The sequence below is a fragment of the Hibiscus syriacus genome, unplaced genomic scaffold, assembly GCF_006381635.1.
Source record: "Hibiscus syriacus cultivar Baekdansim isolate YM2019G1 unplaced genomic scaffold, ASM638163v2 tig00111008_pilon, whole genome shotgun sequence".
In the NCBI taxonomy this organism is placed as follows: domain Eukaryota; kingdom Viridiplantae; phylum Streptophyta; class Magnoliopsida; order Malvales; family Malvaceae; genus Hibiscus; species Hibiscus syriacus.
In genome coordinates, this window is record NW_024062951.1 from 2,274,044 (window position 1) to 2,291,168 (window position 17,125).

At 34.8% G+C, this 17,125-nt stretch overlaps 3 protein-coding genes and 1 pseudogene across 3 annotated transcripts; 1 reads left to right on the forward strand and 3 right to left on the reverse strand.

Annotated features, from left to right (window-relative positions):
• Positions 1–2,980: 2,980 nt before the first annotated feature.
• On the reverse strand, positions 2,981–4,842 carry LOC120149608 (GTP-binding nuclear protein Ran-3). Its single transcript, XM_039162336.1, has 8 exons — positions 4,756–4,842; positions 4,566–4,635; positions 4,261–4,317; positions 4,052–4,169; positions 3,726–3,815; positions 3,456–3,635; positions 3,306–3,383; positions 2,981–3,175 (listed from the first exon to the last, which is right to left on the reverse strand). The coding sequence occupies exons 1-8, from the start codon at positions 4,756–4,758 to the stop codon at positions 3,106–3,108; spliced, it is 666 nt and encodes a 221-aa protein (XP_039018267.1). The 5' UTR covers positions 4,759–4,842; the 3' UTR covers positions 2,981–3,105.
• A 3,999-nt stretch (positions 4,843–8,841) lies between these two features.
• On the forward strand, positions 8,842–12,636 carry LOC120149607 (serine-threonine kinase receptor-associated protein-like). Its single transcript, XM_039162335.1, has 7 exons — positions 8,842–9,394; positions 9,787–9,922; positions 10,581–10,662; positions 11,122–11,297; positions 11,626–11,763; positions 11,844–11,983; positions 12,180–12,636. The coding sequence occupies exons 1-7, from the start codon at positions 9,277–9,279 to the stop codon at positions 12,443–12,445; spliced, it is 1,056 nt and encodes a 351-aa protein (XP_039018266.1). The 5' UTR covers positions 8,842–9,276; the 3' UTR covers positions 12,446–12,636.
• Positions 12,554–15,335, reverse strand: LOC120149754 (annotated as a pseudogene).
• A 576-nt stretch (positions 15,336–15,911) lies between these two features.
• LOC120149755 (gibberellin 3-beta-dioxygenase 3-like) lies at positions 15,912–17,092 on the reverse strand. The gene is given in 4 exon segments (XM_039162463.1): positions 15,912–16,149; positions 16,152–16,463; positions 16,466–16,497; positions 16,632–17,092. Coding segments are annotated over 4 exon segments (1,032 nt in total). The 3' UTR covers positions 15,912–15,922.
• Between the last annotated feature and the right edge of the window lie 33 nt (positions 17,093–17,125).

Here is a 17,125-nt window from a genome sequence, read left to right on the forward strand (position 1 = left end):
TTGACATTTAATTATTTTACATTTAATTATTTTAAGTAGATCCAATCACTTTAATTATTCAAGAGGATTTCGACGTCTATGGTGTTTATGTAATACCTTATACCCATCCTAAAAAGGTATGATCGGTGACACATTGACCAGAACGAATCCAACCAAGAAATAAAAGTTTGTTCATCAATAGAGTTTATTAGTCTGATTATGACAGTTCAATTATCAAGAAAACAATATTACAACAAAATAACTCAATATGGTTAAATAAAAGGCTAACAATGTCATACATGCCTCTATTAGAAGAAGAAGAACCTTTAATCATTCATGAAGAACTCTTTGATGATATTGCAATCACATTCTTTTGAGAAAATCTAAACTTACCAACAAGATAAAAATTTAAGTATTGATCTTTTACCAACTCAATAGTGGTTTTTTCCCACATACAATATAGTATAAAGCATGTGAGATCATAATCTTATGGTACAAGTATTTTAAAAAAGTACAAAATCAAACAACAAGTGGACATTTTTCGTACAAAAATAAATATACAGAAGAGTTAACACATTATACTTTGGTGACCCTCATTTTTATATTATTAAAAAATAATTGTTTTTTGAGTTAGCTACCTATAGAAGGTAACGAGGCCATCCACTCCCCTTCTAAGATGAATAAGTTTTATGTGTAAATACTTTTTATCTGAGTCGGATGTGCGATAATTCAAAATTTTAAGTCGACGCTTAAAGGTTGACTCAATAGATATATAAACTGATGAGAGAGCATAATTAGATATGTTAGTCAAAGTGTAGGTCTAATGGGGGGGAGAATCGAGTTTAATTGACCATAAAAAAAATATATGAATTGAGATCAAATTAGGAGGGACCCAACTTCTGTTACATGAGAGACAGGGGGAAAGCTTAATGTTAGCTTACCCACCCCATTTTTCTTTATCATTTTTCCTTTCTCATTCATCTGTTCTTTCATCAAGCCATAATGCTCTATAAATTTAAAAGAGGAAGCTTTATAGTGACTGTGTGTGATTCAGGATGTAAGATTATTGATTTCTATCTTCTAAGCTTTAAGAAAAGCTCCACATCTTCCATGGAATGTGATCTATAGCAAGCTTGAGGTTTAAAGGGGGTTTTAGCCCTTGGCACATTATAAGCTTCATCCATGGCATTCATATGTTTCTAGATTTTTTTTGGGTAAAGTTTAGGTCAAAGGTGGCTCCCCCAATCCAGGGTCATGGCATACCTAAGACCCAATTGGGATTTACATTGTAATTTACAGATTGCCCACCAAGAGTGATGGTGGTAATATTCAAACTTGGCCTTACAAACTCAAATTCATGAATCTCAACCACTTGTGCCAACACTCTTTGAACATATATTTCTAGATTTATTTTAATATTTCCCTTTTTTTTTGTTTAATTAGAAATCCCTTTTCAATGTTTGTTTGATCCCTACTTTTATCTACATTCAGTTTGGTTCCTACTTTTCTATTGTAGGCACACAAATCCTTATATGATTGATTTAATCCCTTAAATATTTAATTTCACTTTAATTAAGTCCATTAAAACTCAAAGTTTAACAAATAAGTCTTATATAATGGACGGACAATCGTCAGAATATTGCGACTGTGTACACTACACTTCCTCCGATGATTGGGTTAATGAAAATAAGAAGATCGGTTGTCATTTATCCATGTAATTCTGAAGGTGGAAAATTAGTTATACAAATAAAATATTACTTTTACAGAGTTGTTACTGTTCAAAATATCAATTACTATTTTTTGTTTTATTCGTTAAGATTAAACTCGAGACTTAGATTTAATCAAAATCAAATCAATATTATTTTTATTACCCCTAAACTTGGTTGAGAATAAAGTTCAAATTTTAAATTTTTATATTTTCCAGAAAAGCTATCTTTATTTTATTTTGTATTGGTATATAATTATATTAATCTATTTAATAAAGAAAATAATTAAGTTAAACTAGTCTAAATCTAATATTTTCCTCCAACTTTTCACACATAATCAGGAGCCATAAATGGGTGCCACCAACGTCAATATGGGTAAAACTCAACACAGATAGAACCCAATTTAGAGGGGTGGGGTGAGCTGATTAGAGATAGCAATGGTCACTTGGATATTGGAATTTTCCAAGAATATAGGATCTTGCACCATTCTTGAGTCGGAATTAGGGAGGATCTCTTACCATAGTAGGGGCTACGGTAATGACACCTAAATACAAAATTTCAGTGACAAAAACAAAAAGCATTAAGATAAGACAGTGAGGAGTTGTTACGATGAAAGAATAACAGTGAGTAGGAAGACAAATAGAACCCAATTTAGAGGACAACAACAATGAAAGACGACTTTTGAAGAGATCGTTCGTTCACAGTCCCTAAGACCTAAAAGCTCCGACCACCCACCGATAGTAATAGCCAAGAATTCACCAGAGCGGGTCCCATTTTCGTGAAAAATTAAGCAAGCATGGTGGCATTGGCTTAGACCAGCTTCCACTTGCCCCACTTCTTGGAACCATGTAGACGCATTTAATAGTGCTTCTTTAATCCAACGCGACAACGATTTTTGCTATATTGGGTCGACCTTCGAACCGACACCCATTGGAACAATGCTCTTTTGTCAATTGAGGGGGGGACTAAAACTGGGGTTTTTCATTTTGTAGTTCAATTTGGCCCTAAATCCAACAACACTCGTAAACATCAACTTTATGCGCATTCCAAAGTGGTGCCTTTATCACTTGCAATCTTAAATTTATCATTCGGAGCCCAATAAGACATTATGCATATTTATGGCAAAGCATTCTACATGTTCTCTCACTTAAAAGTCCTTTTGTGCTTAATTTATAAATGAATTATGATCATACCAATTTGTTGGGAACTTTTTTCTTGTCTTTTTTGAGTGATTGTAGGATCAGCTTCAAAGCATATATAAAATATAAAGGAAAGGGATTTTACTGGAAGCAAAATCCATCAGAAACACAATCAATAACCAAAAACATGAAAAAGCAAAGTCTCTACGGTAGCTGTACTCGAGAGCTGACAAACACCGAACATAATCAGACAGTGCCAGTGAAAAAGTTCCACCTCTTCTTTACTCAAATGCATCATCATCATCATCTGGAAGAGGCTGGCTCGCTGCTGCCGCAAGCTCTGCTTCATGTCTGCCATAATTTGTCACCAAAAATGGATTAAAATGCAGGTCCTTGTGAGATCAAATTCAGATAACATAGCTGACAACAGCACTATAAAATGATGAATGCGAAATAATAAGTTTCGGCAAGAGATACTTACTGTTGCTGGGCGGCCAAGTCAATGTGTACTTCCGGAGGAGCGAGAGCAGGAGACTCCACAAAGTGAAGATTAGGATCACTGCAATCACCAAGGGACCAATTAAAGAATTTGGCATAACATTTTCAGTACAAGAGAGGGAAAGTTCAATACCCTGCAAGCTTTCTGGCAAGGTACAAGAAAGGCTTCTCAAAATTGTAGTTGCTCTTAGCCGATATTTCGTAATATTGCAGGTTCTTCTTCCTGTGGAATGTAACCTGCTTTGCCTTAACTTGCCTGTTCTTCACATCAACCTTGTTACCACATAGAACAATAGGAATATTCTCGCACACCCTGGCATTTGAGACAACATGGTCATGTAAGATTTTCCGCAAAACCAAAAAAAGAAACTGTAAATGATACAAGTTAAAAACTTCCCCACACCTGCAAAGATCACGGTGCCACGTAGGAACATTCTTGTATGTCAAGCGTGCAGTAACATCAAACATAATTATCGCACATTGCCCATGTATGCTGCAAAACGAAATACAATAATAGCAATAACAGTTAAGTGACAGAATATGAACATAACAATTTTGGTAAATCAACAAAGAGAAACAGATCTTTGAACGTTAGGTTACAGGAACCATACATGGAATACTTACTAACAATTATAAATAATAATAAAGAGCAAACTCATGTACCATGATGAATAGCCAACAAAATATCAATTAGATCAAACTCAACAGAACCCGTGATAATATACTCACTAGTAACCATCTCGGAGACCACCGAATTTTTCCTGTCCAGCAGTATCCCAGCAATAAAATCGGATTTTCCCACAGTTAGTGAAGAAGTCCAAAGGGTGAACCTCCACACCGATTGTTGCTGAATAATCAAAATGATAAAGCACTCAAGTTAAAAGCTGAAACAAGCTAATCAAACTGAAAGGTTTTCTCAAGACATAATTGTCACTGACGTTCGTATTTCTTTTCAAACTCTCCAGTAAGATGCCTCTTCACAAATGTGGTCTTTCCTGCACTCCATAACACGATCAAGTTCAAAACAATGCATCTTCTTAATAATAAATCATTTAGGGGCTGTTTGGAACCATTCAGTATACATGGGCAAATTTTAACCATTTACATAAATGCACTTAATAAGTAAAATAATTTTAAATCGAAATAATTGAACTGGAAGTGAAAAAACGAAAGAAAAATCTAATCCTAATCGTACAAAAACACATAGAAATCGATCCAAAAGCAAAGAGAAAAAGTGAATTACCAGTGCCGCCATCGCCGACGATAACGAGTTTAAAGCTTGGATAATCAACAGTCTGTTGGTTAGGCAAAGCCTACACCACGAAGAAACAGGAATATAAATACCAAACTAAAAAATAAAAACCATATATTACTGCTCAGAATTCAAAACAAACTAAAACGTAAAAACGAGTGAGAAGGGGCGAGAGAGTCACCATTGATTACGAAACTCAGCAGAGAGAATCGAAGTAACAAAAGCTAGCGTTAGAGGAAAGCAGAAAATGGAGAGGAAGGAGAAGCGGTGATTTGGGGGAGACGGCAATATCAAGGGTTTTATAGGAGGGTTTTCAGGGTCTCGGCTTTAAATTGACGCGAATCTCTCTGCCGTTAGATAAGATTACTCCCATATCTTTCCTCCCATCTTCTATAGCATCTTGACCGTCCGATCAATTTCCCCTGGGTCCACTTCTATCGTGTGAACAGAAAATAAAGATATTTTCGGCAATCTTTTTCTTTTGAATTCGTAATCTTAGAAAGAAACGCCCTCTCTCTCTTCCACCTCAAGCTCTGTAAAAATAATAAATAAATAAAAATCAAAGCATGACAACCCTCTTTCTAAAAACAGGAAAAGTGTTTTTTTATAAATAAAATATAAAAATGGTCACTCATTGTATTTGATTGATTATTAAAATTTATAAAATAATTTTATGATTATAGAGAATTTTTTATTTAATCTCTTGACTATTAAAAATATAAAATTATCACTCGATTATTCATTAATCGATCAGTCTAGTGGCTTATCGTTGAATTCTACCATCATAGTTGAACATGATTCATATTGTATTTTATGTTTCAATGCTTCAGTGACATCAATTGTACCTTTCCATTATTGTTCAGTTTAAGTATGTGAAGATTCGTTCAGACTTGATAGACAAAGAAAAATATGTTTAGATTTTGGCTCGAAAATTCAAAAAACTCATAAATAAGAGAATTTCACTAGTTGAAGATTTTGTGGAAGAATCATAATTTCAAAGAGGCCACATGGGAGCCAAAGGATCAAATGTCTGAATGATATCCGCAATTTTTCACTTTATGTAAAATTCGATAATAAATTTGAGAGAATTGTAAAATTAAATAACTGAGCTACAATATTTTGACCTAGAATATGAATGATATCAATATTACAACCTAGAAAGTCTAAAATTAGACTCGATAATCACTCAAAAACCCTCCCAAAGTGTTTGGTCCCAAATCATGTTCTAAAGCTTAAGGAAATTATTTAGGGTCATTTAGCACTATGAAAAGCATCATCTTTACACTAAAATGTCATCTAAGCTTGAATCCAGCAAAATCTCCAATATGCTCAAATACTCAAACTCCCAACAAAGCATCACGCCTAGGAAAGTCATAACACAATAAAAGATTAAAAATACAATACTTAATTAAAAAATCCCGAAACAAAATTCCTTTCCTTAATACATTTGATATCTCATTCTCCTTTTGAGCTATTATGCTCACCACCCGTTTCCTTTAGCCAACACATGAAAACAAGGTTGCTAGAAGGCTTAAGGATGAATTTTGAGTTTAAAAGGAACTTAAAATATGCCCAAAAGATTTACCTTTGATCTATGTAACTTGATGAATGACTAGGAAGAATAAAATAGAGAAGAGGAAGATGAAGATGAAGATGAAGAGAATAGACAAAAAACTCTTCAATTTTTTGTGCCCAAAAGCCACACTCACTCTATAAAATCCTAAGATATTAGTCTCTTTTTAATGGTCTAATTACACTTTTTGTCCATTGTATTTTACTTTTTATGTAAAAATCTTTTTTTATAACTGTCAGGCTCAATTTATATTCATTCAAGCCCACATTTGGCCCAACAATTTTAATTGTCAACTCCACATGGTCCACATATTTTTCAGGTAAACTCGAAACTACTAACCCAAAATTCGGAGTCTTATACAAACGACGGTAATCTTGACGACTGTGGATAACAGAATGGTGACTGACCTTCAGAGAGAAGAGGGAGTATCTTTCCCTTAAAAAAAGAAAGAAAAGAAAAAAGAAGAAAAATTGGCTTAAAAATGATATTTGTGCTTATGGGTTTGGGGAAATCACAGTTTCGGTTCCTTGTAGTTTCCTTAGAAACTCGATTTGGTCCTTTTTACATTTTTATTCCTTTTAATCTGGTTATTTAACTTTCTTTTTCGTTTGTGTTAGTCCAATTCTTTTAATTATATTTAATTTAGATTAGTTTGTATGCATAGTATTTCACTCTAACTATTTTTCTTTTATTTGTTTATTCTCATGTTTATTTTAATCAAGACCATTGATTTTTGTTTTTTCTTTTAATTTAGCTTATTTTAAATTTAATATGTTTATTTGGTCCTTATCTTTATTTATTATTTTACTCTTGGTATTTGTTTTGTTTCCATATTAGTCCATTACTTCACTTTTTCTATTTATCCGTGTTATTTTATTTACTTATTGTTTACTAATATTTGTTTTACTAATATTTTTAAATCTTTTTAGGAGTTTTATGGTAGATGAGTTTAATTCTTTTACTTATTTATTTCATATTAGACTACCACATTTTTGTATAACATTTTATATATTATTAATTAAATTTATTTCCTTTTTAAATTATAAGCGAATTTTATTTCTAAGGGATCACTAGTTAAATTGGAATTGGAATTTATTTATTTTTTTCATTTTAAGGCAACGTCTTAATTGATCAAGTACCTAAAGAGTGTTGTGGAGAATAAATCATTCTCCACACGTATTCGACTCTCGAATTATTTATAGTAAGCAGACTTCAATTTGTTTTTTATTTTTATTTTATTAAACTAACAATTTTTTGGTAATTCAATCACATTCACAGATTAACAATGATTGGTGGCAACTTCCTTGAACTATGAATAAATCCATATCCGAAGCGGAGCTTTAAAGGAGGGCCCACCTCCAAAGCTTAAAGACTTTTCGACTCACAATGCAAGGATGGAAATAGAATCAAAAATTGAGAGAGGTAAATTTGTTTTATATCAAAAGAATAAGAATATATTAAATAGTTAGATGCAAAAATTAGGAGATAAGAATGCTTTATTTAATTAATATTTAATTTAAAATAGACCCAAAATACTATTATACCAAAAATTTTAGAAGGAACAATAATCCCTCCTAGACGTTATGTAGCTTCATCAATGGGATCACATTTTTAAAAAAAAATTAACTCAAATTCGTATTTAATAAAAAATATTTTAATAAAATTAATAATAGTAATAAGGAGTTATTTTTATTTAAGTGTGACAGTAAAATATATAAATATTTATATTTTATGTCTTTAATCATAATTTCCTGACATCACTAAATCACAACGAATGAATTGAAGAATGAAGATGACATATTTAACATCTAATAACTAATAGTTTGGCATCTCACATTTGGATGATTTTTTTTATTAAAAATGAATGTCTAATTAGAAACTCAAATTCAAGATTTAAATGAATTAATTTGATAAAAAAATATTTGTATAAAAATCTAAAATTCACTAAACCTAAATTCAAACAGATATAATTAGGATAGGATTTATTCGATTAGTAGGAAAACCAATTTAATCTTTTTAAAATCAAAATACTGCACATTAAACCTACTATTACAAGGTAAAATACACAAATGATTTTTTGATTATAAGACATTATTTTATTGAATCTACTCATTATTAAAAGTTACAAAATGATCTCTAATTATAAGAGTTGTTTTGTCGAGTCTCCCAATTATTAAAACTTACAAAATGATCACTCGATTATTCATATGTTCCAAACTCGTCCTTTTTTGTTAAAAATTAGCAGTAGTCTCGACTGCAAGTTAACATACTTCACTGAGATATGATAAAATCTGATCTCAAAATCATTTGAATTGTATTTTATAGATCAAATTTATGTTTACATTATGACATCAAGTCAGTGCTTGAAATATTATGTCATTGAGTCAGTGTTTGAAAGTAACAACCGATGCCAATAGACATCATTAAAATAATATTTTATTATATCTCAATCAACAAGTTAATGTCAATATAAGATGATAATCAATTTTTAACAAAAAAAAATGATGAATTTAAAATATTTAAATAGTCAAGTGATCATTTTATAATTTTTAATAATTAAAAAATTTAACAAAATAATATCTTATAAATAACTATTATATAACTTTTAATAATCGATAAACTAATATAACAACGTCCTATGATACTTTATCCAATAATGAAAAATAAAAAAAATTGTTGGGCTAGCTCAATTTTTCAGTGTGGGAAAATTCTGGCCTGAAGTGAGCCATTGTTGTGTGTATATAAAATGGGATCGATTGCACGTTTTTCCTTGCGCCTATGCCTTTGATTTTCCCCCTAACATTTCCCATTCATCATCTTTTTCAGAGCCCAGGGTTAGGAGGTGTGGATTCGCGCCATCAAATCCAATTTCCTCTAAACCGAAGCGTCTTCCTGCCTGTATTAAACTACTGCCATTTCTGTTTTCCTCGTTTTTTTCCTCTCTCTCTCTCTATATATATATATCTGACCCCTCAAAGAATACCCAGAAAAAAACCCCAGTTTGTCTTTTTATTGTTTGGGTTTGTGTAGATTTGTTATCACTTTCAAGTTTATATTTTCTTGTTTGAAGATCATTAAGGATTAGGGATTTCTTCCCCCGTTTTGTTTGCAAGTAAAACGAAGAAAAATATGGAAAAGAAAAAGGTCGCGGTCTCTCTTTTATGCCATGGCCATTCACGTCCTGTTGTGGATCTCTTTTACAGCCCTGTTACTCCTGATGGCTTTTTTCTCATCAGTGGGAGCAAAGGTAATTATAAATTTAGTTTGTAAACTTAGATTATTTTCGTCTAATATTCTTTATAATTGATTTAGTCTGTGTTTTATTGATTTGGTTCCATTTTATAAGCCTTCATATATATGTAAATCGTTATAACTCTTCATAGAATTATGAGGGATATGCAGTTTTGTGGAGCTATATTTTTTCACTGATCTCATGCTTATAGAAATGGGGCTTTTCTTGCGTAATGCTTTATGACTTGTTGTTTACTTATTAAATATATTTTACTGATTTGATTTCATTATATGTACGTTAATGGTGATAATAACTTCGATGTAACTGTTTGTAGAACTATTTTATAGAGGGATACTTTGATATTGATCTCATGCTCATAAAAATGAGGCTTTACTTGTCTGGTTCAGATTCGTGTCCCATGCTGAGGAATGGGGAAACTGGAGATTGGATAGGAACCTTTGAAGGCCACAAGGGTGCTGTGTGGAGTGTTTGCTTGGATTCAAATGCTTTACGTGCTGCTTCTGCTTCTGCTGATTTTTCTGCGTATGTTCAATTCCCTTCTTCCACAATATATTGAGGAATTGTCCAGACTTAAGAGTATGATTATTCATATGGGCCTATTTCACATGGAAAAAGGAATCCTTTGTTATTTTAGAATCAAAATTAACATATGGTTTATATTTTTCATGTAAAATGAAGGTATGGTTGAACTTCCATGAAATGAATTCACGGATTCGGTCTATTTCCTGCCTTTTATTTTTAGGATGGAATTTGTCAACCGTCCACTTTAGCATCTTATTGAATAAAAATGGTGATTTTGTTATTTTTTTTATCATGAATTTTATCAACAAATATATATGTAGATTGTATATTTAATATTGTCTTGGAACACCTGAAAAGCCTCGTGGACAAATGTTTATATGTAGATTGAATATTTAATACTGTCTCATGTAACTAGGTTTCCCATTTCCGATATTCTTTTTCTCGTGCATATTCCTCTTTACTGTTGCCTTGTTGATTCTCAGATGATATATACTATCACACCTAAGTGGATGCTGCTGCTATGCCCTAGATATCCGCCATGCTTCAATCTCACGTGCACTAGTTTGAATTTTGTGATCTTGTGTTGGGTCTGCTGTTTGTTGATGTGTTATTCACTGATAAAATAATTGACATATCCTTTGGAATGTTTTTCGTACAGGAAAGTGTGGGATGCTCTAACAGGTGACGTAGTGCACTCATTTGAACACAAACATATAGTTCGAGCTTGTGCTTTTTCAGAGGTAGAGTCAATGGTTCCATTCAGTTCACTTGGGGGAATTATTGGAATGTACATATAAAATGAAAGAAATAATGGTGTTAATGGCGACAGCTATACAAGCTCATGAATCATCAATCTGATAAAAAGTTGTTTATACTATAAACTATCATAAGGTTGATATAGGAGGACCTGTTTTAAACTGATAAAGCCTTAAGGTTGATATTATCATCTCAGTATGGAAAACCATAAAATGAGGGGAATTCAGGATCTTGTAAAGCTTGTTATCTGCAAATAGCAATACTTGAGTTTGTTTTAAAGGTATTCTGCTCATCAACGGTAAAATTCTGTTATGGATTGATTTTCTTAGTTGCACCTTTATAATTTCTTTTGACCAAGTACCGCTAATTGGTAGTTTTTCTGTTGTTTTATCTCTTGTTTCTAAGTTATTCATCACATTCAAGATTTTCGGATCTTATGGCAGGATACACTCCTTTTATTGACTGGGGGAGTTGAGAAAGTCCTCCGTATCTATGATTTGAATCGTCCTGATGCACCTCCAAGAGAAGTAGACAAATCACCTGGTTCAGTCAGAACTGCTACATGGATGCATAGTGACCAGACAATATTAAGTTCCTGCACTGATATGGGCGGTGTCAGGTATCGATCTTCTTTCATGTGGAGGTTTTATTGTGTAATTTCTGTAACATGTCTAGTAGGTTATTTTTTAAAAGTAAGCATTTTTGCTTTGATTCTTTTATTATTTCAAGGTTTTGAGATCAAATAAACAGATCCATTATTTATTGTTGCAGTCCGGATGTTTGTTGGCTTGTTGATTCAATGTGTACTTAATTTAAAGCATTCTGTCGGTGTATTGACTATGTTGAGTATCCATAAAATGCTGTTATCAGTGGAGTCTTAATTGTCGTCTTGGTTTTCTTTTGCACCTATGTTTCTGCCTCCCATGTTGAATATCGGCAACTTTCAGATTGTGGGATGTAAGGAGTGGTAAAATAGTTCAAACCCTAGAGACCAAATCATCTGTGACCAGTGCTGAAGTGAGTCAAGATGGTCGATATATCACAACTGCAGATGGATGTATGGTTAAGATTTGGGATGCAAACCAGTAAGTTTAAACTTTCAAGCCAGATTGTGTTCTGGTGTGATAGACTATCTGCTTTTATTGATTATTATATTCTGTTTCAGCTTTGGGTTGGTAAAGAGGTACAACATGCCATGCACAGTTGAATCAGCTTCATTGGAACCGATTTATGGAAATAAATTTGTTGCTGGAGGAGAAGATATGTGGGTTCGTGTTTTCGATTTCCACACCGGGGATGAGATAGGTATGTGTGTTCTCAAACTTATCAGACTTTAGCTCTTAAAGTATACTGATTAGCGTAATGGATTTTGTGGGCTGTAGCTTGTTCTGTAAATTTAGTGCACGAGTTCAATTATCTTTTGTCATATTGAATTTCCCATTTCCTTGTGTATGGTACCATATACATTCCTGGAATCACCGATTTTACTTCTGGTCTGCAGCGTGCAATAAGGGTCACCATGGTCCGGTACACTGTGTGCGATTTTCACCAGTAGGGGAGTCATATGCCTCAGGATCCGAGGATGGAACCATTAGAATATGGCAGACAGGCTCTTTGACACATGACAGTGAACCGATTGCAGCACATGGGTCAATCGGGAAGGTAAAGCCTTCCACAGAAGATATTTCACGCAAGATCGGTGGTTTACACATTACAGAAGATAGCAAGATCAAAGCGAAAGAAACAGAGATCGAGCAACAAGGTTGATTTCGGGCTTTATCTTCGCAAGCATAAACCCATTAGACAATATCATCAATGTAGTTTTTCATATCACACGTATAGACAGAATCGGCATAATTCAAGTCTTTGGTTCATTTTACATTATGTAGACTAGACCCAAATGCTTTATATAAGCGATAAATGAGATCTCCCTGACATTGCATGCAATTGTGATATCTTGATCTCTAAACAAACAATAAAATGTGCGGTATAAATCCCATCCAAAGTTTCGCTGTGATCTTCGGTAGTCATTCTGGGATTTAGATGGATGATATACCCTTAGAACTTCGACCGGGAAGTTATGGATCTCATCCATCCATAGGTTTTTCTCGTTTGCTGGATTTATTGTCCTCAAAGCTTTCCACACAGCACTGTTACACTTAAATCCGGAACCAAATGCAATTTGCCATGTTCGGTCACCCCTCCTAATCCGACTCTTGGCTTCCGAATAAGCCAATTCATACCAAAGAGAACTGCTAGAGGTGGTCCCAAATCGGTAAAGAGTCATTCTTGATGGTTCCATGTGCCATTCAGAAAGCTGCAAATTCTTCTCAAGTTCTTCCAAAACGGCTCTTCGTTCAGCTTGAATGCAGAAATGCTCTAAAGCTAGCTTGAAATCTGGAATGTATGGCTCGATCTTCATTCCGAAGAGCTTCTTTCCAACCAATGTAGCAAAGAAAAGCAGCTGCTCGGACATTGGAAGAACCAGTGGCCCCAATGTGGTGATGTTGGTCTTTAAAGCATTACCAGCAACTCCCATGATATACTTTGACAATGTAACACCGATCCTCCCGTCAAATCTTCTTCCTGGGTAATGCACCCAAAGCACTTATCATCTGCAGCCTTATGGGTTCGAACAGTGTGAAACAGTCGGTATTTAGATCTTCTTCTGTCAGCTTTTATTTGAGAGCAATATTGCAGCCCCTCCATCCTGAATAAGCAGTTTGAAGCAAGTTTTGATCGATCATTCCCGAAGCACCAGTTCAAGGTGATGTTCTCCATGCTGATAACCAATGCATACGTGTTTGGATGGACTTGAAGAACATTTTTAGCAAGATCTATTGAAATCAAACCTGCACTACATCCCATCCCTCCCAACTTGTAGCTTTGGATATTCCCTCTAAGCTTGTAATGGTTGATAACCATGGCAGACAGCGACAGTGTCAGATTAAACAAGCTGCAGTTCACGACCAAAATTCCAATGTCTTTTGGGTTTACAGAGGTCTTAGCCAAAAGCTCATCAATAGCACCATACATAATCGTCTCTGCTTCTTTCCTAGCTTCTTGCATCGGTGGATTAGGTGGTATATTGAGGACAGCCTCCAGAAGATACGTTGAATCCCCAAGCCCTGACCTTTAGAGGATCTTCCGCTGAAACTGAAGATTCTCCTCTGTGAATGTACCAGTCATTTGAGACTGATCCACGAACATCCTTTTCGTGCATTCCGAGATTCATCTGGTTTGTAGCAAGAAAAATCGACAAGGTAAACATGACGAGGGCGCGTTACAAAATAGAGGGTCGACAAGAAAACAAGAGGCATTGATTAGATGATAACCGAAATGAGGTTGTATCGCAGATGCTCCCAAAAATCATAAAGGTCCTGGGCGGAAAATGCCGAGAGTTGTGCGGCAACTACAATGACAAGCGGGGAAAGGAATAGGTATATTCCCCGAGTGACTGCATAATGGTAACCAAGCTTCACATATTTGAGCTTGACGGATTTCTTGAAATCAGGTAGGTTCTGAGACGATGATCCGATCAAAGGTTGTTGAAGTCCTGGTATTTTCTCAGCCAACCTATCCCTGTAAAAGGTTGAACCAATTGTATCACATCAACTACAGAAAAAAGAGTCAAAATAAAGGAGAATTTAAAAGTTAAAACCCAGCAACAAACAGAACCATCCAAACACTAAAAAATGTATAACTTCTCAAAGGTAAACTTGAACCAGAAATTTTTACATGCTCTTTAAAAAACAACAAAAATGGCACCAATTTATTCATGTTCCCCTCTTCAGAAGTAAAATTTGAGGCAATCTTAGACCCTAAGAAGCTTCAAAACCTAAGTTCAAAATGATAAATTAAATGTATGGCCAAAGGAATTTTGCTTTTCTTAAAAAACTAACAAGAAATTTGCAAACCCAAATCAGAATTTCGCATCAAATTCATAAATTGTACATAGTATATCAGCATTGATTGTGGGGAATGCATAAAACCAAGATAATGATTTCAATCATTCAGACAGAACACTAAGAGAAAAGACCATGATCACAATTTACAATGGAAGTCTGAAACAATAATATAAACGACTATTAATTCGAAATTAATCGAAAACCCCATGGGGGAAAAAACTCACCTTAATGTCCGTCAGGCACCGGAGATCACTTGAATCTCTATTCAAGCGCGGCCACGGAGACCGAGAAGATGGAAAGAAAAAAAGACCCCGAAAGTACTATTTGCTGAATAAGTTCTCTTAATGATAAAGCACTAAAATATTCGATTTTAAAACCCCCTAAAACTGCTTTTCGCTAAAATAGGGACAAATGGAGAGAATGAAAAGTTCGAAAAGTCATGACGGCTGCTAGCTTTGTTTTCAGCCATTTTGGGAAATTTGATAAGAATAGTGGCTAAGTACAGCAATGGAATTTGAATTTGAATTGTCAATTTCCTTTTCATCTTTTCGTTAAATTTCAACAAATAAACGTTAAAAAGAATGAACCGTGATTGCATCAAGCTTTGATATCGGGTTGCCGACGAACTTGAATTCCGGTCATATGACGTCTGAACCCCGATGAAGAACATCATACAAGAAATTAAAACTAACCCTTTAAACACCATGCTTTGTTCCCTCAGGCATAGTTTACTTGAACATGGAGTTCATTGTCGATTTGAAGATCGTTGTGGGTGGATACAGAATTGGTCTATGTTCAATACTAATAAAATAAAAAGGGTAAACTATACCAAATACCATTGAATGTTAGACGTTGTATCGTTTATATCATTGAACTTTCAATTTTACTAATTATAACACTGAACTTTGATTTTCGTTTAATTATACCACTAAACCGTTAAATCATTGACGGTCGGATCAAAACGATGTAATCTTGGTTAGGTGTTTACGTCGACATCCGTCAACCATGTCATCGTGCCGTTAATGATTTAACGGTTCAGTGATATAAGTGAAAAAATTGAAAGTTCAGTAGCATAAATGATACGATACCTAAACCTCGATGATATCCGATCTAGTTTACCCAAATATAAATTAAATATTTCGTGTTGGGTTGATTATTTTATCTAATAGAATACAAAATAAATATTTCTCTTATGGTGATCATTTAATATTTATATGTTTGTATCAAATTCTCATATTGTCATATTTAATCTGTAATACTTTAATCGTTTTATTCATCGTTTTCATATATAGTACGATATCACATTTCATTGCCTTCCTTTTTTTTAATCTAAATTTCAAAGACGAATTGACTCAAGTGCTTTTCTAAAGTCGCACTTCTTGATTTCAAGATACTCCTCCCACATCACCGACCGATACAGCTTCGGATGATCAAAATCAACCAACTTTGGCAACGGTGAGACCTTGGCATCCCATGGCGGCCCATAGAAGAACGCAGTTGACACGCGGTGGTGCGTCTTATTCACTACCGCACGATGCAAGACGGACTTAAACTTGCCATTGAGACAATGTGCATCAAATCACCAAGATTGACCACCAAGGCTCCCTCCACTGGCTCAACAGCGACCCACCCCTCACCATCTTTATAAACTTGGAGGCCATTGATGTTACCCTGGTCTAGCAAAGTGATGAGGGATGTGTCCGTGTGAGGGGCTAACCCCATGGCTCGGTCAGGGTCGGGGCACACTGGGTACGAGGTCAGTTGAAGCACACATTTGGTTCGGTCACTCCCATTTTTGGGTTCGAACCATTGCATATCTTCTTCATGGGTTAAACCCAATGAGCCAAGCATCATTGCCACTATTTTCTCGCTCAAGTTTTCATCTTTTCCTGCCATTGTTCCATCACCTCGCTGCACCAAAACCCAAAAGCACCAACAAATTATTTGAGAAAAGAGACAAAATAAAGTAACAGATTTTACAAACAGAAAATTGAAAGAATAAAAGACAAAATGAATTTGGCGAGCATGCAAAGTAACGCTCGTACCAGAATTTGGCATGATCTTGAGGCCAAAGTTGGCGAGCATGTTCCACTGGTGACCCCATCATGCGGTAACCCTCAGACCACATCAACTTAGGATAGAAGGATGAGATACGGGCCATGCCATATCCAATGATTCCCGATGGTGGTCGTGCAACGAGCAGCTTCAGTTCCCTGGGCAGCGAGAACAGCCGCCGAGCTTGGAACTCGGTTTCAGAAAATAAACTCAACGGAACGCCATGGTTGATGACTTGAAAAGCTCCCCATTGCTCACAGGCATCTCTTACGAGGTCATACGCATCCGGCTCGCCGATATCAATGATGGGCAGCAATGATTTACCGTCGCCAATAAGGAGGTGACACATATCGTCAATTTTTGTCGACCATGCATGAGAGTCAGGCAGTGTAGAAACGTTGTCGAAGTCTAATGGAAGGAGATGGTGGAAGGCTTGGGTTTGGTTTTTCATGGTGGGATTCATATCAAAGAAAAAGAGATGAGA